General features: G+C 40.3%; 1 protein-coding gene across 1 annotated transcript in view; it reads right to left on the bottom strand.

The window, feature by feature from the left end:
- Positions 1-1,052: 1,052 nt before the first annotated feature.
- Positions 1,053-24,811, bottom strand: part of ABCB7 (ATP-binding cassette, sub-family B (MDR/TAP), member 7) — a gene marked incomplete at its 3' end in the record, with an annotated part of 34,166 nt that continues 10,407 nt past the window's right edge. Inside the window, exons 4-15 of the mRNA XM_010152980.1 lie at positions 21,174-21,293; positions 13,175-13,307; positions 12,457-12,725; positions 11,148-11,236; positions 10,977-11,064; positions 9,757-9,931; positions 8,201-8,358; positions 7,497-7,660; positions 7,202-7,331; positions 6,586-6,757; positions 2,746-2,849; positions 1,053-1,160 (exon numbers count right to left, since the gene is read on the bottom strand). Coding sequence (XP_010151282.1) covers positions 1,053-1,160; positions 2,746-2,849; positions 6,586-6,757; positions 7,202-7,331; positions 7,497-7,660; positions 8,201-8,358; positions 9,757-9,931; positions 10,977-11,064; positions 11,148-11,236; positions 12,457-12,725; positions 13,175-13,307; positions 21,174-21,293 — 1,710 coding nt within the window. The remainder of the gene's footprint in view (positions 1,161-2,745; positions 2,850-6,585; positions 6,758-7,201; positions 7,332-7,496; positions 7,661-8,200; positions 8,359-9,756; positions 9,932-10,976; positions 11,065-11,147; positions 11,237-12,456; positions 12,726-13,174; positions 13,308-21,173; positions 21,294-24,811) is intronic.

Genomic DNA, 24,811 nt, shown 5'->3' on the forward strand with positions numbered 1-24,811 from the left:
CCCCTTCCACTCTGTGAATCTCTGAGATTCATACAAAGCCCAGATTTGTAGAGCAAAGATAGTTGCAAGTGTCACCATTTCACAAGATTTTGTTCCAATTCCCCATGAAACCATTTAACATACTACAGGAATAATTTATTTTCCTTTCCATATGTATATTTTAGTCAGTAAATACACCTCTAATCACAAGCATATAAATAGCAATGGGAGAAAATGAATGCAGAGCTAAAATTTAACATCTATTATTGGCAGATTAGCGCACTGTACTTTCAGCAGTGTCAGGTAAAAGAGTAACGATGAACTTGCAATAAGGACATGTGTTTATTTTAAATCTATAGCCAGAGATGGCCAATAGAGAAGAAAATGGATTTAGGACAGACTGAATATGGGGTAACAGCTGAATAGTTATATTAGTAAATCGAATGTTGAAACTTTCAGGGTTTTTTTTCTTTCCTCTTGCAAGAAAAGCATACAGAAAGGGAATAATCACACTTCTCTACAGGTACAATAAGGAATGGTGTTCAGATTTATAACAGAATTAGACTGAACAATCCTACAACAGTTTTATCTGCATAGAAACAGAACATGCAATCCTCTCCTTCCACTGAAAGGGAAAACCAATGGGTGTATGTGAAAAACACTCGCTGAGTAATGAGAAAGAAGCATAAATCGGGGGAACACATTAGGAAACCTAATCTGGTAGAAGCATGTAATAAATTAAAAATACGCAACGTTAAGCCAGTCCCAGAGCATCAAGTGAAATTTGTCATAATCCATATAAAGAACATATAATTAAGCAAACTGTGCAAATGAAGTAAAAATACAACAGTCACACGTACAGCTTTCTGCAACTGATACACTGTTAGTTGCAAAGAGGAATATTAAAAAAAAAACTTGGGCTAGAACCTTCTAACGTGCCTCGTTCCCAAAGATGGGACTTCAAGTAGCTCAGTGGGAGTTTAATATTTCAGAACAGGCACACAGATGCCAAAACAAATGCTGACGTGGCATGAAAAAAAAAAAAATCACACGTGAGAGGGCGATGGCCTCACCTGATCCAGCACAATGATTTCATCGGCATCAACTACTGTTGACAACCTGTGCGCAATGAAAACCGACGTTCGGTGTTTCACGATGTCCCTCATGGCACTGAGAATATTCTGCAAAGTTAAACCAGAGACAACTCTTACACAGGCCTAGGTGGTATGAAAAGAAATAAAATGCCTTCTGGAAATATGCAAATTATTGTAAATAAGTTTTCAGAACTACCTCCAGTACTGCTATAGCTTCACAGTACGGAACAGCTATGAGTATCTACAGAGAATCCCAAGTATGAATTATCTGTGGCTCTGATAAAGTCCTCAAACTGCAAAAAACCCCCCTTTATACATAGAATAATGCAGACATCCCAAGGGATAAAGGAAGCGTTATTTGATTTCAGGAAAAACTTCCCTGCACAGCCACACTGCAAAAGCAAAGAAAACAGTGAATGCACATGAAAGAAATAATACTTTCCAATCCATGGAAGTTAAAGAAAAAAATTCCCCTCACAGTATCATGCCAATGTGGAACATAAAGCCATCCTGGAGATTACCTATCTATCCACTGCTGCTTTTGTGAGCAGTTTTCCGCCTTCCCAAAGCGCAATCAGGTGCACGTGGCACTACTTGCGAATCTGGGCCCTCCCTACAATGAGTGACATGTCCAATGGGTTGTCCTGAGAAACGCTTGCCTCTGTTGGGAAACGTTTTGAGTATCAGACATACTCTCGGGGAAGGACTCACTTTCATTTGCTGTCTTTAAAGTGCATTGTTGCTGTGAAACTTTCAGCTTTGCTTACGATTCTTGGAATAAATACAGCAAGACAGAAGGGGGAAAGAATCCAAGTCGTGTTCTGTAGAACTGTGTCTACTGAACCTTTCTGCTCCGATGAGGGAGCTGTATTATACCTGAATGCTGTACTATACAGATGTAGTTTGTACTCTGATTTCTTTGTGTGTGGAAAATGAAAATAATTTAGTGATTACAGGTCAATAAATTCGCCTGATAATCTGCATAAGTGAACATAAACATAGCTTTAGCTCTAGTTTTTGATGACATTAGTTTGTGAAATTACTGCGGGTGCTGAGAGTTTTGTGTTTAAGCAAAGAAGTAGTTATGAAGCCTGATGCAGCGACAGTGGTAGTGTCATGACATCTGTGTCACAACGCTCTGATGTTTCACTGCCCATCCTGTGAAGTGAATACCAATTACTACCAGCACCACAGGTTACACCTACCTGATTACGCATCTCAGAGATGCTGCACAACAAACAAGAGGGTTTCTCTTCCGCATTACATCCCAATTATTTTTAAGACATTTTTAAGGAATACTAGATGCCATCTAAACACCTTCTGAAGTGGATTGGAAAGGCTCATGCTTCATGGCCACGTGAGGTATTTGCAACAGCTTCAAGAGATGAACATCTCATAGTGAACGGGACCTCAAAGTGTAAACCAGAAAATGAACCCAGAGGCAGCGCTGATACTCTTCACTTAGTCTCAGGGTCGACAGACCCAGTGCCTCTACTCTGGCCTTTAGGAAAAGGGCTTAGGCACAGGATCTCTTAATAACAACACCAGAACACGTGACAGCAACCTGGCAAGAAGAACAGAGTTCTTTCTGAGAGGAAAAGAACAAGGGAAAAGCAATAGAATCAGCCATCCACCATTACACCACTTCAGGGTTTTTTTAATCCAAATTTACCTCTTCTGTAATTGAATCTAAAGATGATGTGGCTTCATCATAGAGAAAAATAAGTGGCTCCTTTAACATTGCTCTAGCAATTGCAACTCTCTGCTTTTCTCCTCCTGAATGGGGACAGGGGGAAAAAAAAAAAAGTTGTTACAACCATGATACTCTAAATTCAACAGCAGACATGACTGGTTTGGAGGTTGAAGTGGGTTTTTTCCCGACCCTTTTTTTTTTTAATATACATCATAGCTGCTACTGGTAAAGGTCTGTACATCACACAAGTTCCTGCTCCCTGGTAAATCCAAACTGATTCAAGACGGCTTATAGTTTTAGCAGAAGACAGAACTGTTTCGTATATGCTAGAAGGCAAGAGCCTCATACAGGTAACTAATGACGACCTACAGTACCTCACTCTACAGTAATTCACACTATACTCCAGGGAGTATGAGCTCATTTACCTGGTCTAAGCCGTGACCCATACAGAACCTTCGCATACATACATCCCGAATCTCTCGCCAACAAACGATGCTCTGTCCGTGCCTGATGTATTTGACACATCTGGCACACATTTTTTCTTTCAGGTCTCTCCCTGAAATGTAACTCCCCACTCCATGGCCCAGATTTGAAGAGTCCATACCCAACAGCTTTAACTAACAAATTTCATTAAAGAACACAATTAACATGGTACAGAAAGCCACCTTCATTATGCATTCTACTGCCTGTTAGTTTCTGATGGAAGTTTCAGACTAGCTTCCTTCCTTCACAATTCTTAGAGCCAACATCTACCCACAAATAACTTAGGACAACTTTTAGACAGGAAAACAGGTGCATTTGGGAACTTAAAGTCTGCTAAATATTTGGTACGCAACACATTCCACATTCATGCGCTTCTCCTTTGTTTTATTTGAGACTTCAAAACATTCCATTTAATACCACTTTATTCTTGTTAATGTTCCATTCCTATCAGGAGAGAACATGCTTTAATAAAGCATTTAAAAGGCTGATAATAATGCTGCAGTTCAAATTTGAAACTGTCTTTGGCAGACCTCAGTAGCAATTAGAACTGTACAATTTACTCAGTTTATTTTAATAGGCTGTCTCCCTTCCCTTCAAAGCATGTTCAAAACTCTCAGCTCGACAATATCCATGTCTGAAAGACACAATACAATAACAAAATCCAAAGTCTTTCCTTACATTTGTAACACAGGCTGGTTTCACATGCTTCCCCATTCATACTCGGGACAGCAGCACGTTAACCTTTTCGTTCAAAGTCAGGGCTTGGGGCTGTTACAGCTCTACTACACATCACTTCGAAAACACTGAAATGGATTCCTCCCGAAAACACCAACTCAGCTTGGTTTTCATTACTTACTCTTGATGAATCAATCACTGAGGCCAGTAAGAGCCGCACTAAATGCTTACTTCATCATTTAAATTGACACAAGTTCTCACTGCAATTAAGACTTCCTTATGCCTATTTTTGTACCAGGCAAGCGGAGGGAAACTCAGATACTGAGGATGGTTATCCACGCTACGGTACTGCCACGGGGGAGTTTGTTTGTATTAAGGTTCTTGCCAATTAGAATAATTAAATCCACCGGTCTTCAAGTATCAAGATAGCACTTCCGACACACAGTTTTCCAGTGTCAGTCCTCAAAGAAATTGTTTATTTACTGGAAGAAAGAAATCTATAATACACCAAATTTTTGTGTATAGGGACAGTCCAATTTACTTATTTTTTAAACTGATCAATGGCTGCTCTCAACAGCTTTACCTGCTCACAGACCCAGGGCCACAGATGAAGATCGCAGCCCTTGCTGGCCCCACGTGTTACTGCGGCTGCTCGCCCACCCGGGACCCATGTTACCTGTCACTGTGCCTGTCGCCGAGGCACCCACCGTGCCAGTGGTCCCAAACCCATCGTTCTTTCCGTCATGCATATAAAATGCCTGGCTTTCAAAGAGGAGCACTTAAATTGACAAGAGCTTTCGCTCCCCGTATTTCTCCCACAAAATATTATTAAAAAAGCACAGAACAAGAATTTGTGTTTATCTTAGACTAGAGGTACAAGAAGCCTCACCAGACTTAAAAATAAGGAGCCCAAGCAACCTCAGTACCTTGACATTTCCAAACTCACTGATACAAGTTTCACTCTCCTGTCGGGCCGTACCTCACACCCAACAGAGCGGAGCAGCCTGCCCTCTACCACTGCATCCTACGTGCCAAGGCAAACAGCTGACCTGTTCCTCGGCCTACCAATAAACCGAGTCTGGTACAGGGAGTCAGAGCAGAAGAAAACTGCTCTTTCAAAACAAGAGGAAACGGGTTTAATTCATTTCGCAAACGCACCTTACACTTCTTGTAATACCCACTGAGAAGGGGAACCCAAGCCATCAGTGAATTAAGCAGGGAAACCTCATGAAACGAGTAACCCATTTTATCTTGCATCAAGGATCTATTAGAAAAACTAAAAGCTATAAGAAGGTAGAGACTGATTTAAAATATAATAAAAGTCACCTAATAATAATCATATATCCTTCAACCAAAACAGTAATCTGTTTTGTTTCATTCAGTGCACATATAGTGTCATCTTTATGTGACAGCCACTGTTCAGTGCAACTTCAACCTAAGGGATTCAAGACTGAAAACATTCCAGTGGCATCTAGCTACTACTTAAAGAGTTATACTTAAGACTAATTTTAAAATCCTATATTCCTCCAGTAAAAAGGAGAAAAAGGACACAGGAAATGATGTTTCCCTGTTTCCATGTGATCCCTCACCTCACCTTAACTCTAACACAGGAAGAATGTTTGCTTTCCAGCATCATCTTCCCTACTTCCCTTAATATCAGATAGCTGTAGAGAAGTAAAGTGAATTTTGCAAGAGTGGCCCTGAAAGGCGAGCAGGCCTAGCAAAGCCTGGCTAACGTGCGTATGTACAGAGGGACTTTGAGAACCTGAACTGCTTTGCTTCAGTACCAAGGTTGGGTAATATAAAACCACAGCTTGGGGATACACAGACACCATTTTCATGTTGTTTCTTACACAATTAATGGGTAAGAAATGTCCTTCATGTCTTTCAGGTTTCATTACGAACAGGGTCCAGAATGACCTCACTGCAACATGTCCCGTTGCCCACTTTTCTATCAACAGCAAAAACAAAGCACCACCTGACTTCCAGGTATTAAAAGTTTGGATTTAAGAACTCAAATTTGGAAGCTCGATGCACACATCTGAGCCTGGCACATCCTATACACAAAGCACACATACGTAAAGTTCCCAATTCCATTCACACACATTCCACTACCCAAATAGATTATGAGAAGGATCATTTTTACTTAAATGCATCTACATGCCTACATATCAACTTTTTACAAGGGCAGGAGTGACAGGACAGCGAGAGTTTAAACTGAAAGGAGAAGACTGAGATGGGACATCAGGGAGAAATTCTTCCCGCAGAGGGTGGGGAGGCACTGGGACAGGTTGCCCAGAGAAGCTGTGGATGCCCCATCCCTGGAAGTGTCCAAGGCCAGGCTGGATGAGGCTTGGAGCAACCTGGGCTATGGAAGGTGTCCCTGCCCACGGCAGGGGGTGGGACTGGATGGTCCTTAAGGTCCTTTCCAACCCAAACCATTCTGTGATTCTATGATTTGACACTATCCCCCAAAAATACATTCCATTAAATACCTCGTAGGCTACAGTTGCATTAAAGTACAAGTCTTCGTGTTAATATTTAGCCTTACAATTCTAAAGTAAATAAACTAAAAGCAAGTCTGACTGAGGAGTAAGCTACACACTTTGAACTTTGAGGTAACAAAAGGGATACAAAGAACTCAAATGCCTAAGAACCCACCTGAGAGCTTGAGTCCTCGCTCACCAACCTGAGTGTTGTAACCTTTTGGCATTCGAAGAATAGCATCGTGGATCCCTGCCAACTTGGCTACTGCGTGCACCTCTTCTGGCGTCGCACCGATATTGCCGTAGAGCAGGTTGTAATAGATAGTATTATGGAAGAGCACAGCATCCTACGTTTATGGAAAGGAGATTTTAAACAAGAAACCATGAACAACAGTTTAAAACCCACCCCCAATCCATTAAAGAAATCAATACAGAGCAGCTTCTATTTTTCTACAAAGCCTGAAGGTAAAAGTATTTGGGGAAACTTCTTTAAAAAAAAAATGGAATTAATACATTTTGTGTCCTAAATATATATGTCATACAAACTTTTACCACTTTGCAAACTCATTATGGGTGGCAATCAACTATAAAGCTAAATCATTTAGAGCTGGAGGCAGGTTCTCATGAAGAGGCTTAAACACGTTACAGAAATTGGATCTATATGATGCACATAAAAACATAGTATTTCTGGTGGGGCTGGGGAGGGGAATGAAGCATGGTGACTTCCCAAAGTAGTAAACAATACCACTGCATTATGATGGACTGTCTGGGGAGAATGACACACGGTATACCTGAGGTACAACTCCTATTGCCTTTCTCAGGCTTTCCAAGCTGACATCTTGTATGTTCTGTCCAGCAATATAAATATTTCCTTTCTGAGGTTCGTAGAAACGAAATAATAATCTCACAATTGTGCTTTTCCTGAAATTGAAAAGAATTGAAGCTAATGTTACACTCCTGGTTTGCCATTTACAATCTCCAAACACAACTAACGTTACAAACAACAACAACAACAGCAAAACACAAGAACAAAGACGTTTAAGAAACAAAATCTGCATCATTGATTGGTGTAGTCCATTTACCCACCCTGACCCACTACCTCCTACAATGGCCACTTTCTTTCCTGCAGGGACTTCAAAAGACACTCCAGCAAGGACTTTCTGCCCCTCAAGGTATTCAAAATGCACATTATCAAAGATGATGGCAGCAGTCTGTGGTGTGATCTGCAGGGGTGGAGCCAGCTCTTTGTCCTATTAAAAGAAGAATTTATACGCTGCCCAGAAAGTATCTCTAGCAGTTCAAGAAGCTGAACAGTCCATTTCCCAGCTCAGAAAAAGGCAAACAGACACTCCAGCTTGGATATGTTGAAAATAATTATAATCCGCCACACAAGTGAAATTGGTTTGTTGCTCCTTTTCCCCAAAGAAGGTTGGATTTTCTGCTGTAAGCACTCTGCTTCACAACTTCTTTCGCAGTAATAAATTCTGCATCATTAATTACAAATAAAAATTCAAGCACAAGGCATGAATACTGAAATAAAAAAAATCTCCATACAAACACAGCTCCTGTGAAGCAACTTTTGCTGTCACTAAAAGCTTCTGCAAGAAAAAAGCAGCTGCTATTGCACTAAACTGCACTTAAAGAAGAGGCAGAACAGCATCCTTACACAACATCTCTTTCTTGAATAGAAATTAAACCTGGAAGGTAACAAACAGGGTGAAATGATGGCATTGCCAGCAAACAGCCCTATTAAATACCCAGATACTTTAGGAAAATAAGCTACTACTTACTTTAATTTTGGTATCTACACTGAGAAGTGTAAACAAGGTATTCATATCTATAAGTGCTTGTCTTGTCTCTCTGTATACTGTTCCCAGGAAGTTTAGGGGAAGAGAAAGCTGGAACAGCAATCCATTCACCATTACTAGATCTCCAACAGAAAGGCTGCCTTAAGACAAAATGGATGTGAGAGAATAAGGAGACTTGAAGGGTTGTCTTGTTAGGAAGCACCAAAAGATTTAAAAAAAACTAATCAAGTCAATCAAGTCTAGTTTCTTTTATCCCATTCTAAAACCAGATGTTTAAATAGTAAACAAAACACCTCCCCAGAAGATCAGATTTTATACAGGAAGGTGCCTGAAACAAATGGCAATGTCCATGTGGATTTCACTAAAACCAAAAGATATAATAGCACCTGGAAAATAAGACAAGCAGCATATCAGGAAATTCATGGAAAGCATCAGATTGTGAAGTTGTAAATGCCATGAGAGAAACATAACGGGGCCTAAATAGGTTAGAAGGGGAGGAATATGAAAGCAAGAATCAGGAAAGACAACCTTAAGTACACTTATAGACAAATCCAAATGACATGAATTTGTCACGATCAAGAGAGAGGACTGTCATATTATATGCAACAGAGCTGCTAAAACACATAGTGAGAACCTCTGGGCAGCTTACTACCAAATATGCTGATCAAGGGAAAAATCAGGATGACACACTAGCTGAAGGTAAAGTGCTGGGTCAGTTCAGCCAAAAAAGGTCCAGAAGGATGATTTAAAGCTGTATTTCTACCACCCTGCTTAAAGGCTAGTCTAAATTTTCCTAAGGACAGCCATAAACTGCCCCTACTGACTTATCCATTCACAGTGTAACTTAAGAGCTGCCAGGACAGACAGAGCAAAGCAGATGCAAAGACGACAACATGATACAAAAGTCTACCCTTCAAACACATCTGGATGCTAACAGTGTTTAAAGCATCATTACTTTTACTCTAAACCCACCTTGCTTTACCTAAGCCTCTTCCCAATACTGCACTCAGCTACTGTATTTGAAGCTCGTACACCTGAACAAGCAGCCTTGACCTATGTAGTAAACTAGATAAATATACTAACACAGGGAAACAACTCTTTCATTAACATGCTCTTATTAATCTAAGACAAGTGGAGGTAATAAAACTACTGGAGACAAAGCACACAGGTATATGCACATTGGGGAAAAGTTCGGAATCTTGCCAACATGGAAAGGAGGAAGGGTAAAAAGAAAGGACCTTTGTAGAAGGTCCACCAAAGTACTTGCATTTATAGAAGTCTTTCACAATCCTTCAACAGAAATTTCCCAGAGTTACATTTCTTAGTATATTTCTCTAATCGCTAAACTTCTAAAACATTTCTAATAAAATCATACTAGTTACTGCTATATATATAAATACATATCATGGAGTTAATACTACAAGAATCAGAAATACCCAAAACTCACATCAATCATAACTGAATTAAAATTAACACCTCTATTATGGATGACTTCAGGTAAAGGAGAGTAATTTTTAGCTTGTAGATAGAGGAGTTACCTGCAACAATGCCCTGACTAGCAAGCACCATGATAGCCGTTAAGCCAACGCTGAAGATCGCACTCTGTCCGAAGTTCAGGAGAGCTAAAGTAGAGGTAGTCTTCAGGGAGGCATTTTCATAGATCTTCAAGAATTCATCATACCGCTGGGCTTCATATTTTTCATTATTGAAATACTACGATATACACAGAAACAATAAATGTCATTTTCAAACAAACTAGATTGCACATTTAACTAGTAAATTTCAGTATAAACATACTACATGCACAGATACACACACAACCCCTCCAACACTTCTAACAACTACAGAGAGAAGAATAAAAAACTAGTGTGTGAAAACAAAGGACAAGAGCAAATCCAGCACTCAAGTACAGAGAGAAGAAGAATAAAAAACTAGTGTGCGAAGACAAAGGACAAGAGCAAATCCAGCACATTCTGCATCGGGAAAGGAGACATTATGGAGATCCCTACCATACTCATACCCTGGTAACCCTGAGTGACTGTCTTGCAGAACTTCTACCCCATTAATGTCAAAACCAAACACCGGCTGCTACTAGATACTAAAAAGAAGCAAAAGTTACTGTCCTTTATGTACTAGAACATCCTTGTTACCATGATGATGGCAAATCCTCCAGCACAGGACTTCTCATACCATGTCTGCTTCTGCGTCCTCCTTCACATACAGCTCCACTGCCTATCTGGCCAGTTCTAGCTCTCCAATTAGAAGAGGCAAAAAACAAACACGAGCCTGGACAATTTCAAAGCTGCCCACAGGATTTTTTATTAGTAGCAGCAGCAGAACCACCAGGAGACCTGTTCTTCGATGCAAACATTGCAGTGGAGTGCTACCAACCGCAGCAGACAGCGAAAACAGTACGCGTGGTCATTTGAGAAGAGCACATTACAGGCTGACATTAAGACAATTGGGCAAACAAGTGAAGACAAGCTTAAAGTAAGTTGACATTCTGCAGAAACTGATGGTCAAGGTGACTCGGTCATTAAAAACTTCTCACTTTCTCAGCAAATAGATTTTTTTCAAGCCCCACTAACAACTTCTGTGCTACTCTACCAATATCATGTTGTACTCTTCAAATGACGAATGTTTTTGAAATATGCTATTGCTCCAGATATGTAGCCCTATAAAAGATGAATCTTGTGACTCACTTTCCTTAAGCTGACAAAAGTAAGATGAAGAGCTTAGTAGTAAAGATTGGTCTTACCTTCACAGTCTCATAATTCAGCAGTGAGTCAATTGCCGCATTACCCGCATCGTTATCTGCTTTGTTCATTTCTATTCGAAACTTAGTCCTGTAAAATAAAAGCTTAGCAGAGTCAGGAGTTCAGGCTGAGGCAATGCTAAGTGGCCTGATGAATCTGAGGGCATGCCTTACCTCCACTGTGTAATTCCTATTGTGAATGCTGCATAGGCTCCCAGCGTCCCCAGAGTAACTAAAGCGAACTCTGCACCGCATTTGTAATACTGGAAGATTTAAAATAAAACAAAGTCATAATAATTTTCAGAACTTCACTGTTGTCTCAAAATTATGACAGCTTAGCCCCAGACAAGACCTCTGAAGGTCTCTCCCAGCACACTCCTTGCTCTGAACAGCTTGTGACTAAATACAGGCATAAACTCAAAGGGAAGGAGGAAGGAGAAGGGCACAGATAAGGCAGGAAGAGGTAAGCAAGAGCTAAGATTTAACAGGATACTGGCAGGTTACTTTTGCCACTGTAAAACATGAATGCTGCTGCTGTTTGTGCTGTTAGCACAAATAAGTATTTGTTTACATGCTTTTTGGGTGGATTTTGAAAGAAAGCTGGAGACTGCAGAAGAAATAAATGGCCTTGCAAAACAATTTAGGAAGCGTTTTCTCTACTTCAGGGTACATCAGGAGGGAGAAGCCTTAAGAAGAAGAATTAAAGCATCGTGGCTGGTTGGCTGACAGCCAGCTTGATTTGCAACTTCCAAAGGTTATAAAATTCAAAACGCCTGCTGGTATTGGGTTAACTCAAATTTTTACATTTAAATGTAATTAATTCCTTCTAAAAAGAAATAGAATAAACAAAACAAGATTCTGGCTTTTAATTTAGTCGAAGCTACACAATCACAATTTAGATTTTAGCATAAAATACACAACGATCCTGATTTCAGAGACAGTTAAGTGTGATTTATAAGAGAAATTATAAAAGAAAAGTTTATTATAAAAGAAAAGTTTAAAATTGAGCTTAAAACCTGCACGAAGGAGAAGCCTATTTTCTAAAAGATAATTTTCACACAAAAAACAATATTGAGAAGAGAGCCAATAATCACTCCCTCCTCTATCCTCACCACACTAAGACACAGCATCCCTGAACATTTATATTCTGCTTCCTCAGTATTTACCCAGATATCTGACACATCTGTGCGCAGCTTACTTTTCCCGTTTCATTTTTTTGACAATTCTGAAGCAAAACATTAGAAACTATCCACATCAGTATCACTGCCTGAAGACAGGCGTTAAATGTAAAAATAATTTCCAATAAGCCAATTTAAAGTAACTAATATTGGAAAATAATGGATTGCTCTCCTTAACAGTAGTTGCTTTCATCACTCCCTTGTAAATTGTAATTATTATTATCAACTCAGTAACTTCGGTAAAATAAAACCAAAGTATTACTCCTGAAGAAGACCATTCCAACTCATGAATAAACAACACGTACCAGAATTCCACTGACCAGTGCCACTTCAAACATGGTAGGTCCCAGATTGAACACTAAAGCGCTAAGAACAAAACTGATGCCCCTCGTTCCTCTGTCGATGGTTTTAGACAGAGCTCCCGTTTGCCTACTTAGGTGGAACGCCAAATCCAAGTTGTGAAGATGCAGGAAAACGTTCTTTGCTATCCTTCTAATTGAATTTTGAGCTACTTTCCCAAATACTGCATTTCTAGCTTCGTTAAATAACGCTGCCCCAGCTCTTGAGATACCATCTGAAAAAAGGATTAAAAAGTTTACACAATTAAAATAATGTTATTTCCAACTTCCTTTCATGCATGAAATTACATTAGACTAATTCTTTATATATTGTCAACATTTTTGGTTCAAAGATAATTTAATTTATACTTAATTGGTCCAAAACTTTACGCTATTTTTCATTTACAAACCACTGCGCGCACATTTTACATCAGTTTCTGTGGCAGCTGGTTATAAGGAAGGGCAGGATTCATAATCACGAGTCATTTCTGTAAGCATTACTTCATCTTTTTAATTGGAATACCAGAAGCAAGGTCACAGAACACTGGAAATGGACATCACCATAGAAGTAACTATGAAATAACCACCCCAGGTGGTTTGCAGGCCAAAGGTCAGAAGCTCTGTGATCCCACTACCTCACAGAACAACGTTAACCCCTGCCAAGGGGTTTGGGAATACCACTTACAGCCAACGAGAACAGCAGTCGCCACAGTTGCCACTGTATTCGGCGCATCGCCGAGGTTGAGTATGTTTCCAGATACCTGGTTGAGGTTGTCTACTGCATATTTAAACATGAAGGGAACCAATATATTCATGGCCTAAAAGCAGAAGAACACCGATTAGTCCATATGCATTAAGACAGATATATAGAACATGACTTGGTTCTGAAATCGCTGTACTACTGTTAGATGTAGTTCTTTAGCGTGGGTGAGAGGACTCTCTTGTTTTCAAGCACAGTGTTCTCCATACTATTAAGTCTTTACTCCTGAGACAGCAGGGTTACTCAGTCTCTCACACTGGCTCCTTTTAAATATCAATTTCTGTTCTACGAAACCTGTACACTGCAAAGGCTGAGCAGTCGGTACAGCAATGGCAAGGCCAGGAAATGAATCAAGTAGACACTGCGTGACACATACTCACAATGCTACTAAATTATGTCGTCATTACAGGTTGTTTGCTCCTTGTGATACTGTCAATGCACAGGGTGAAGAACCACTACTACGAGAGAAACAACTCGCCAGCATATTGCTAAGACTGGGTCAATCGACCTGTGTTAAACCAAGGCTCTAGTCAAGTCAAAGAGAAGTTAACCTACCCTTTGTCCCTAAGGTTTGTTAATATCACCTCAATATTTAACTAACACTTTCCATTTGCAGCATCACAATAAACATTAACTTAATACCTACAGTAACCTGTTTGGCACAGCAGCACAACACACCTCCATAGCATCTACGAGGCACTACAAATTAAAAACAGCAGCTTTCCAACAAATTACCGAAGTCATACCCACAGCCTAACAGAAATCCCTAGTGATGTACTGTATGTAAGAGCACCAAACCCAAGTGCATCTCCTCTAACAGTGGCGTCTACATGCCAAAACCAAGACAGCTGGATATGTAAACAGATCAGCTGCAGGATTTATGTGCACAACTGTACCGTGACAAAACACTGAAAATCTTAAAGAAAACACAAAATGTTCAAGTCTCAATGTTCCATTGTTACATCACTCATTCATATCAACACAAAATTGTCCAACTTCATATAATTAATGGAATTCATGAATTCAAACCACTTTTAACTGTGAAGATTCAAAAGTAAGGTTGAACTGCTAAAAACCAAAAAAGTATGTTAACTGGTAATTCCAGTACCTGAAGAGGCTACAAGGAAGCTGGGGGGGACTTTTTACAAGAGCCTGTAGCGACAGGACAAGGGGTAACGGGTTTAAATTGAAAGTGGGGAGGTTTGCATCGGACATCAGGAAGGAATTCTTCCTGGAGAGGGTGGGGAGGCACTAGGACAGGTTGCCCAGAGAAGCGGTGGATGCTCCATCCCTGGGAGTGTCCAAGGCCAGGCTGGATGAGGCTTGGAGCAACCTGGTCTAGTGGAAGGTGTCCCTGCCCATGGCAGGGGGGTTGGGACTAGATGGGCTTTAAGGTCCCTTCCAACCTAAACCATTCTGTGATTCTATGTTAAGACCTACGATCTTAATCATGACAGACATTAAAATACAGTGACCTGACTTCAAGCAAAGTTGGTTTGTTTTCTGTTTTGTATTATTATTTGCAAATTAGGAAGGAATCCATTTTCTCCTCTTCCCCTCTGTGACTTCCCTATAAAATGCACAAAGATAGGAAGAAAAAAAACAACTGAACACTACCAAATTCTCAATACAGACAACTCCTGAGACAGGTGACATCTGCCAGCATCTAGGGGAGATTATTACTGGTTAGTTTGTGACTGAAAAGAGAAAACAGCTGAAAGATCCGGTCCTACTTCAAACACATTCTTCGGAAATTTAACCAGTGCAAGTCGTTCAGCAACAGCTCCCCTTCTAACAGATCAGAGTTGTGGAAATCGCCATTAAAAAAACCCACCCGAAGGTTAGCATTACCTGCAGAAAGCCAACAAATGCCATCAAAGCAGCAGCATACAGTAACGTCTGATAACTTCACCCGTACTCAGCAGACGAACAGTTAGTGCCCTTACATGCTTCAACCTTAAGCATGAAGCCCTACGAAGAACTGAGGATGCATTAACAGAGATTTTGAATCTTTACAAAACTGGAATTCAAATCCCTCCCTCCCTTCCCCAGTACAACCTAAAAACCCTACTTCCCCTTCAGAGTCACTGCAACTCAATTTTTAGGTGGCATTTTGCTCTTAATAGAGACAAATACACAACCATGTGTGTTACAGTGATGACCAACGTGACAAAGTGCAGGTTTTCCTGGGAGAGACTACTCAGTAGAATATACGGAGTATTGTAATGCAGATTGTCTTGATTTGCTGCAGATCCTCCCAAATCCCTCTGCAGGGATTTTACTCTCCAGTGGACTATACTACACTAGAGGTAGTTTAAAAGTACAACTACAAATATATTTTAAAGTCCATTTAAAGAAAAGAGATGTGTTCTTTAACTGCAGTTCTCCACTTGCAATTAATTTAACCTGTAACAGCCTACAATTTTGCAGAAGTGTCTTCTTTTACATCAATATAATTCTACCCAATAGAGTTTTAAATGAAATTTAAAGCCTGGTCTCAGGTTACAGTTGTTCTGACTCCTAGAGGGTAAAGCCTGAATAAGAACAAGGCAGAATGGTATTGCACTTCATTAGCAATCAAGACAGTCTGTTTTCCAGTAATTTAAAAACAAAGTTAATCTTACAAAGTTTAGAGCAATAGAGGTGAGAGGCCATGATTAGAAACAGGCCTTTCCTACTCAATTTGTTAAGTCAATGAGATCACGTACACATTAATGGAAACGAAATTTCAGGCTTCTACATAAACTCACAGCTCTCTCAGTAGCCTAGATTGGCCAGCACAGAACAACAAGCTTTAAGCACACCTCGGTACGCTATGAAAAACTATCAAGCAAAACAATTGTTTTATGCCATGTATCTATATAGGTTTCCCTCTTCTTCCTAATGCCTGAAAGCTTGTTAACCATTTCCATTTAAAAGACCCTTTTCTCACAAATTTGTACATTTTCTATTTATCGTTTCCAATTAATAGCTTATCCCTGTCTGATTTTATTGGAAAGCAAATACAGCACCCATGAACTCATCCCAACTCAACTACCCCCATTTACTGTCACGTTATGCTGTAATGCATCATGCTTAAACAAGTTCAAACATTTTTTTAATGACTACACTGTTTTAAGCTGACAACGCATCATCATCTATTCCCTCGTGGGACTATGCTACATTTAAGGCAAACAGTCTTATCTTTCATTTTGCTCTTCCCAGTATTTCTTGTTTAATAAAGATGATGAATTAGTGACAGGCTGAGCCCCAACACGATAAAACTGGTCTACAGTGAACTCTTCTTTTGCCAATAATTCAATGAGAAACGTTGACATGAAGATGACTGAATTTATCTCTGGACCAATACAAATGTACACATCCAACAACTCCATTTCTGGAAATGTAAACAGAAAACTCCATCCCTTACAGGGGTAAGACTGCAAAGGGAGCTATAAAATGTGGTCCAGAAGAGGGAGGAAGCAACGGGCTTCAGGCCTTCATCGAATTTAATGATGACCTGAAATGTACAATTTCCAGCAAGAGGAAAAAAAAAAAAATTTAAAATACATTTCACCCGAATCTTCTCGAAGAGCCATCAGTTGCTATAGGCTTATTGTAATTATCTAACTCCCTCTGAGCCCACAAAGTGCTCAAAGACCAAGATCATACATACATACTTAACCGATCAGATAGATACCATTATTTTTGCACCAGACAAAATTAACAACACAACACTTGGGTCTTGCCTCCTTAACCAAATAATTTCTTCTCCCAAAACATACAGAATTAGCAGACAGCAGAAATGCAGACAGTCTGAAAGATTTCTCTGGCTGGCGAATAGCACATGCTTGGTCTGCAACCAAGAGGCCAAAAACCATCACAGGCTGGCAGAGGTGACAAGTAGTATTGTCATATCCATGTGTTTCATCTAGCTTCTCAAAAGCCCGAGCACCACTACTTCTTGTGCCACAGAAGAAAAAAGGGAAGAAACAGAAAGGTAAAGAGGCATGTACTATACATCCCAAGTAGAGATGACAAAAACTGGGAGAGGGAATATGGAAAAAGAAAAACCGGATGTGTAGAACCTGAGCAGGACAATCTATGCACCTGAAAACATAGCTAAAGCCTTGTGTACTCCTCTCACCTATCTTCTCATTGCATCTCTGAGATCATACACATCTGGACAGGCTATAAATATTTAAGATACAAATTTAAAGTGTGTCATAATACAACAAATCGTCCAAAAAAAAGAAAAAGACCTTACTAGCCCCAGAACAGACTCCCTCCTGTCAGCTCCCAGCCATAAGCAGCCATACCCATGGCTCACTTCAAAGGCTGACAAGACCACTAGTGCTTACACACAGACAAAAAGGAACCCAAAATCACAATAATTTCTTCAATAACAGGCGACTGGGCCCCACAGAAGGAGTCAAGACAGAGTGTAACTGCAGGCTCTTCAGTAGCTGCACACAAACTGGCGTTTCTTTTGAAACTGCATTTTACTGAACTGGAAGACTTAGAGACAAACGATTTCTCGAGCAGCAGGACAAGGAGGTAGGGTCTCCAAGCTTTCTGTGTTTTGTGGGTAAGTCCAGTCAAACTGGGTGTGAACCGATTATATTTTTCCGTGGTTGAGGATTTGATAGCCTACCTCTCCTCTGTGATTTCGCTGGAGTTCTCTTAGAATAAAACTGAAGTCACCCTCCAGCCTGTGTCTGTGAGAGCGACCATTCGGATCTTTTCTTCTAACTAGAAACTTAACTTTATAAATACAGAGGTGTGAAACTTCAAACTCAGAAGAAATGGGCCAAAAGGCTTACAGAAGTTGTTTCTTGCTGGGGAAGGTGACTAGTAGCAGGCATCATGATCATATCGTTCTCTCAGCAAAACCCCTAAGAACGAGCAGCCTTTAGCCAAAATGAATAATAAGGACATAAATCCTTCAGATGCAGACAAGTCCATAGTGAACAAAGAAATCCGGTCAGGACTGCAGTGGGGAGAAAGACATGCTGGCATTCTTCTCTGACACAGCCATATAGCAGAGATACTTCAACAAACTGCTTGTGTGGTCTGTCAAGTACATTGTAATTAACCTCACGAGCAATCAGAACAAAGGGCTCCCAAATGGGATAAGGAAACTGCATGGGATTATACACCGTCCAGGCAAGCTACAGGTAAACCAATTTGTATTTAATTTTCTCTAGGACAAAGTGACCTTTAGTTTGCTCTGTAAGAACAGCAGATGTTCAGGGCTCAAAGGTATGAAAGACTTCTTCGAGCTCCGTAACAAACCACTGCGCGTCAGCTATGCCCCAACACCCACACACATCCTTCGGACACGTAAAGCGTGCAGTGATTTAAACACATTTACCCCACAAAGGATGAGTGGGCATAGCTCGGGTGATGAGGGGCAACTTGTTGAACTGCAGTTATCTGAAAAGGTTTGAGTTCTAACACTTTGTTACGACAGAAACAGCCCAAACAAAGAACAGAAGCAAAGGAGAGCCAGAAGACATCCGTGAAATTCTTCACCCCAGCCAGTTGTTATATTCTGTAGAGAGCTTGTTGTGTTTTCCCAATGAAATCCGTGTTTGCCAAAACAAACATTCTCACAAAACACTTCTGCTTTAACAGACATCTAAAACCTAGGCAAAACTCAACAGCTTTTCTGCTCTGAGAATCTGCTCCGGACATCAGGGCTTCCAGGCGGCCTTGTACAGACTCTGAAGTAGGACATTTAAGAGAATACTTAAGAGATCCAGTTACTTCCCCAAAGAGCAATTAAGTGTCTGATTTTCTGACAGGGAGAAACAGCTCTACCAGTAGAGATATAACAGCCTTGTATAATACCAAGTACAGAGCTATCTGCAAGAGTCGGGCCTCCTGACCATCAATTTTGTTTTCATTACACCCCAGAAAGCTGCTTGAAACATTAAAAGATTTCCTAAAAGCAAGGTACAGAGCTGCCACATGCAGGAATGGATTCTGGATTCACATTCTCCATCAGTGTCACATAACCCTACGAATTAGGAAAGTGGGGGAAGTGCAGAAGAGAATAAGGAAAACACACTTCAAATTTATTTCAAAATTGCCTTCAGATTATGAACAACATTCCTAATAAGAGGCTTTAAAAAGAAAATGAGTTTGAATAATTCTCATATTCATCTGGTAAACGGGGTATTCTTACATTCACACATCACAAAACCTGAACAAACCAAGCATATAATCGTTTAAATATTATTGTGAGGACAACCACACATTATACACTGCCAACTGCTCCCAGGACCGGCATCCTGAGCAGATAGTTTCCCAGATAGACTTCAGTGTAATCGAAAGCATTGCTGTGTATTTTGCACAGGCATACAAAGAGGGTGGAAGTTTACTTGTGTGGACATGTCATATTGCACATGTTGTCACCTGCACTATCAGCAACGTCTCAACAGCAGCACAAACCAAAATATCTACTGCAGACAGCACCAGCTAGCACCTGACAGATTGCACAGGAGGAAGAGCTGTACACCAAACGATTGGCCTTCCCTCTGCAGGCCAAGTGAATGAGTACCTTTCTCTTCTCTTATCACCCACATGGCTGAAATTCTTTCTTCTCTCTTTTTGTAACATGACAATGTTTCTGAATGCTAATAAATTGCTAGTGCAACCAGCTCCAGTGCTGAAACTCATCGCCAAGTAGTACCTACCTTAGCTTAACCCAGCAAGATACTGATGTCAGCCTTACACTTGGTAAAAATGGCCATCCTTAGAAGCAATCCAGCAGAGACATATCTCAAGGAAACTTAAACCTTTCACCCAATATTTTGTGATCAAATTATTTTTTCTTCAAAAGCAAAAGATAATTTTACATAAATTTAACATTTGCTCTTCTGAACACGACCTACAAGGCTTGCACAAAATCTGAATTATATCCTCAATTAACCTGTAAAAAGCTTGTGTCTGCCTATTTCTTTCTAAGAACAAACAAACACTAATTTTCTTGCAGGCAAAAGTATAAGAGATCCTTTCGCACAAAGAGAAGAGCAACCCTCTATTGCATAACCAATAGACTATAAGAAAAATTTGCAGAAAAAAGCATGGTCCCATATAAAAAGTAAGTTCTACAGCTTCTCTCTCATTGGGACACCAGGGGTCCCTGAAACAATAGGAATTCCACTGTCATCTTACAGAGAAAAATCTAGACTGCAGCTCACATTCCCTTTTCCGTAGCACGGCAAGAGCTGTGAGCAGGTATCACCACATTGCTCAAGTTCAGAGCTCAGAACGGGCACAGAGCCTTGAAGAAATCTTGTTTGACAGATCCAGCACCACACAAGAGAAGATCTGTAAGCAACCTTTAACTGACATTGCCAGTTAATGTTTTACATCACAGGTCATGGGCAATGGAAAATCACGGACTAAACTAACGTGAGCACTGGAGAAAATCATGGACTAAACTAACGTGAGCACTGGAAATAAAAAATCTGGTCTTCATCTTCCTAACCACACACACACACCCCACATGCACACACCCCCTGTTAAAAAATCTAAGCTATTACAGATTCACAGAACGGTTTGGGTTGGAAGAGTCTTTAAAGATCACCTAGTTCCAACCCCCTGCCATGGGCAGGGACACCTTCCACTAGACCAGGTTGCTCCAAGCTGCATCCAGCTTGGCCTTGAACACTTCCAGGGATGGGGCATCCACAGCTTCTCTAGGCAACCTGTCCCAGTGCCTCCCCATCCTCTCCAGGAAGAGCTTCTTCCTGATATCTAATGTAAACCTCCCCACTTTCAATTTAAACCCATTATTTCTAATGCTCTAGGCTCCTCATAAAGGAAACATCTTAAGATTGTAAAAACCCTTAAATAATAAAAAGAAAACCCTACTCCTTGCATGAACTCCAGATGAACAGTAACTACTACAGTACAATGAAGTATCTGTTCTTACCTTCGCACTCGCTAAAAAGCCCAGAGATATGGCTACTCTGGCTCGCAGGTCTGGTCTGTCTTTGGGCCACACGTAAGACAACATTGCTCTGATAATCTTTTTGGCATCTATCTCTTTCAGCTGGTGAAAAAAACAAAAGGCATTGCATTATAAAGAGACCCCAGGAAGCAAAACAACAGTATAAATAAGAATGAATTCTATACATTAGGATCACTTCTGTATTTTATTTGTTAGGCAACAGACACTTCACAGTGTTTGAGCCTAGCACTGCATATTAACATTTCTGGGTGTGAGGTTTTCAGTTTATATCCAAGACATGCTGTTAAAACAGATGAATTGTTCTTAATTCACATGTCCTCAAGAGTGAAAGGGTAGCTAGCTGTTAATGGAACACAGAGAAAGCCACGTTTCACTGCAGCTGCAATACAGAACAAATAAACTGACCCTTCTTTTATACCTTCTCAAGATTTCTGTACAAAATGCAAGGGCTTGGTATTTCTTGTTTGGCAGCTGTTTTAACACAGCATAGAAACAACGGGAGGGAAAACGCAAAAATATAATGAAGTAACAAAACAATAAAGGCAAGACGGAAGCCCGAAAGGTCTACAATGAACGTAAGTAGTTTGGAGACCATTCAGTGAGTCACAACAGAAATGCTTTATTAAATAAAACCCACATTACTAGCATTATGGCAACTCAAACGACGACTAATACAGAAATTGAACGGAACATAACTTTCAGCTCAGATGATTTGGTTGCATTACTTGCAACAGTCACTTTCACAGGTTTCTGATTCTCTTATCACCTTTGTGGAGAAGTGAGAAATACTCTTAATCTGCCCATGGCTCTTAGGGCACGTTTTCAGGAACCCAAAGGATAGTCCTTCAGTGCATGACCAGCAAAGACACAGACAAAGTGTCACCACTTCATTGAACAGAATGGCCCCTGAAGAACCAGGCTTCACAAGGCAGAACATGTCCATAACCACACCTAAGTTTATCTAGAAAACACCAATTTTTAATGAATTCTTCCGATAGGTTCTCCTGCTCTAAACAAGTTGACAACTCAGTTAACAATTCTTGAGAAATATCAGGTTTTTTGGTTTGGCCTTTGTTTAGGGTTTTATTTTGGGATTCTTTTGGTGGTGGTGGTTTTGGTGGTTGTATTTTTTACAGAAGTATAGGTTATTTTACAGATGGATAGATGTCTGTGTCACACGAGATATATTCCACTAAACTCCCAAGCTAAATCTCTTATCTGAAGCCTAAACAATGCTACCCCATCAAGAACAAGGGGTACCCACAACTCGTTTTTCTGCGCTGGCTACCCTGGGGTTAACTTGAAGGACACAAAGGTTATCTAAAGCTGAAGGGAGGGCAGGGAGTAGCAGCTAATCTCTCCATTTCAGGCACTATTTTGTAGTCAGAAGGTGGGGAGGGAAGCTAAAAAGTTCATCCACACCTCTTAAAGATGACTTTCCATTACAGAAGTCAGTATAAAGGGGAGGTTTACAATGTATTTTAATGTTTTGCTCCCTAGATTGTGTACTTTAAATGCACCCTCCTTGACTCTGAGGGTAAAACTAATTAGAATGGAAATTCTCTGTTAAGGTCCAGTGTGAGTGAGCAAGAAGGGAGAGTTCTGTTAACAGAAAAGATCGCTGAGGCAACCAGGGAAGCCGATCCTAAAATTGTAAGCTTATAAAAGCACTGGAAAATTCATCTCTCTGTTTCCAGTCATAGCTTCAAAAGCAAACCAAAACGTAAGAGACACTGCATTTTGTCAATAATTGCAAATGTACTGGAGCATTATGCAGTATAAGCCCATTTCAAATGACTTTTAAAAACGGATATGTGGAAGATTTGTAAGGGGAGAGAGGATGCAAAACTGCTTCTGTTGCGTCCTACCCATTCAGGAGATGGGGGTATCTGCTGCAGCACATACATGAATCGTTCCATTTGAGCCAAGGAGATGCATAAACAGCAGTTCAAACGTTTAGAAAATATCTTTGATCACCACTTACAGGTTAAAAGGAAGTTAAAAAAATGGTATCACATCAATACAAAAGATACCAGTGCAACCAGAGCAGTTCTAATTATATGCTGCTATTGGCTAGTCCGACATTGCACAGAAAAGCTATTAAAAAGAACGAAATGCACTGGCTGCAAACAAGGAATCTATTTCCGTTTCTTCACGGCTCTGAACGGTGACAGAGTAAATCCGTTCAGACAAAAAGTCAGAAGGCAGCCAGTCATTTGCCAAAGGCCTTGCAAAGGAGCAAGCAGAAATATCAAAGGAGATGCAAAATGCACACATATTACATCAAAGTTTACCATGAAATAAATGTTACTGTTGTACGGAAACACGAGTTGAAAACGGTTTAAATAGGCAAGTGGCAACATTAAGAATGAAAATGAGCAATCTGTTTAATGGACTCAGGCACTTTTTTGATTCTGTGTGGTATATAAAAAGGTTAAGAGATGCATTTATTTTGCTTCCTTTTAAGTGGCAGTAATGTTGTGTATTTTCTTCCAAGGCCTAATTCTACAGAAATGGAAGGAATAGAAGGAAAAAGTATTACAGATCTAACATAGCAGGGAGCACAGAAGAGCTTTTTCTTTTTTCTGAATGCAGTATGTTTTTAAAACACCCCACCAAATACTGAAGACTATTTGCAAAGTAATGAGCATTGACCATCTCCTTGTCCCCTCTACCCATCCTATCTGGGATCTGGACCTTTTAAAATACCTAAAAACGGGGAAAAGGAAAGTCATAATCGTGGAGATTGTGAAGAGGAATTAAGTATTGCAAAGCTTTCACTGGACTGACCCTGTGACTTCATGGATAAAGCCTACGCCAGGATGATGAGCTATTAGAGACATGCTGGAAGAAAACGGTAGTTTGACTTGCATTTAAGCTGTCACTGCTGATGAAGAAAGAGACACGGTTCTGGCTCCCTGCATACTCACTCACAGAGCTGTATCCTCCTCTTTACTGTACCACCACAAGCTGTCTTACATCTGCACAAGGTTATTCTCCAAACCACTAACAGCTTGATCCCGCCCCTGCTGCACTCAACTGTACAGTCCCAGCCCATTTCTCTCACCATCTCTGGAGCTCACAAAACACCTTGATGAACTGATTCAGTTAAGGAAACCGGCAGAAAACACTTCAGTGTTTGTTGCAGGGCACTGTCTCAGTAATAAGAGTCAGATAAACCTACAAATTCAGTAGCATGAAAAAAAAAAGCATGGCTGAGAACAGAACTTATTTTTACAGCAGGAGGCATTTGAATAGCTCAGTCCCTGATATGCAGTTTGCTGAGAGTGAGGCAGCATCAGTTGTTTGGGAAGGGAGGGATTATTCCCTACCATTTGGACACATTGATTTTCAGCGAGATCACACTAGTTCGCTATCTGACTTAAGTCACAAAACACCAAGGTGAAGAAGGACGTAGGATCCTTTATTCAGTTGCCTTATCAGCTTAAATAAATGTCAAACTAGGGCCTGAATTTTCCTTTCAAAACTTCAGGAAAAAAGCTATTTAGTCTTCCGTCTTTGTACTATCCATCCCTCCACAGAAGGCAAGCAAAGACTAGGAAACCAAATAGCAACTGAGCAAAATGGTGGTAGGGAAA

This window comes from Eurypyga helias, unplaced genomic scaffold (genome assembly GCF_000690775.1).
Source record: "Eurypyga helias isolate BGI_N326 unplaced genomic scaffold, ASM69077v1 scaffold3286, whole genome shotgun sequence".
NCBI lineage: Eukaryota > Metazoa > Chordata > Aves > Eurypygiformes > Eurypygidae > Eurypyga > Eurypyga helias.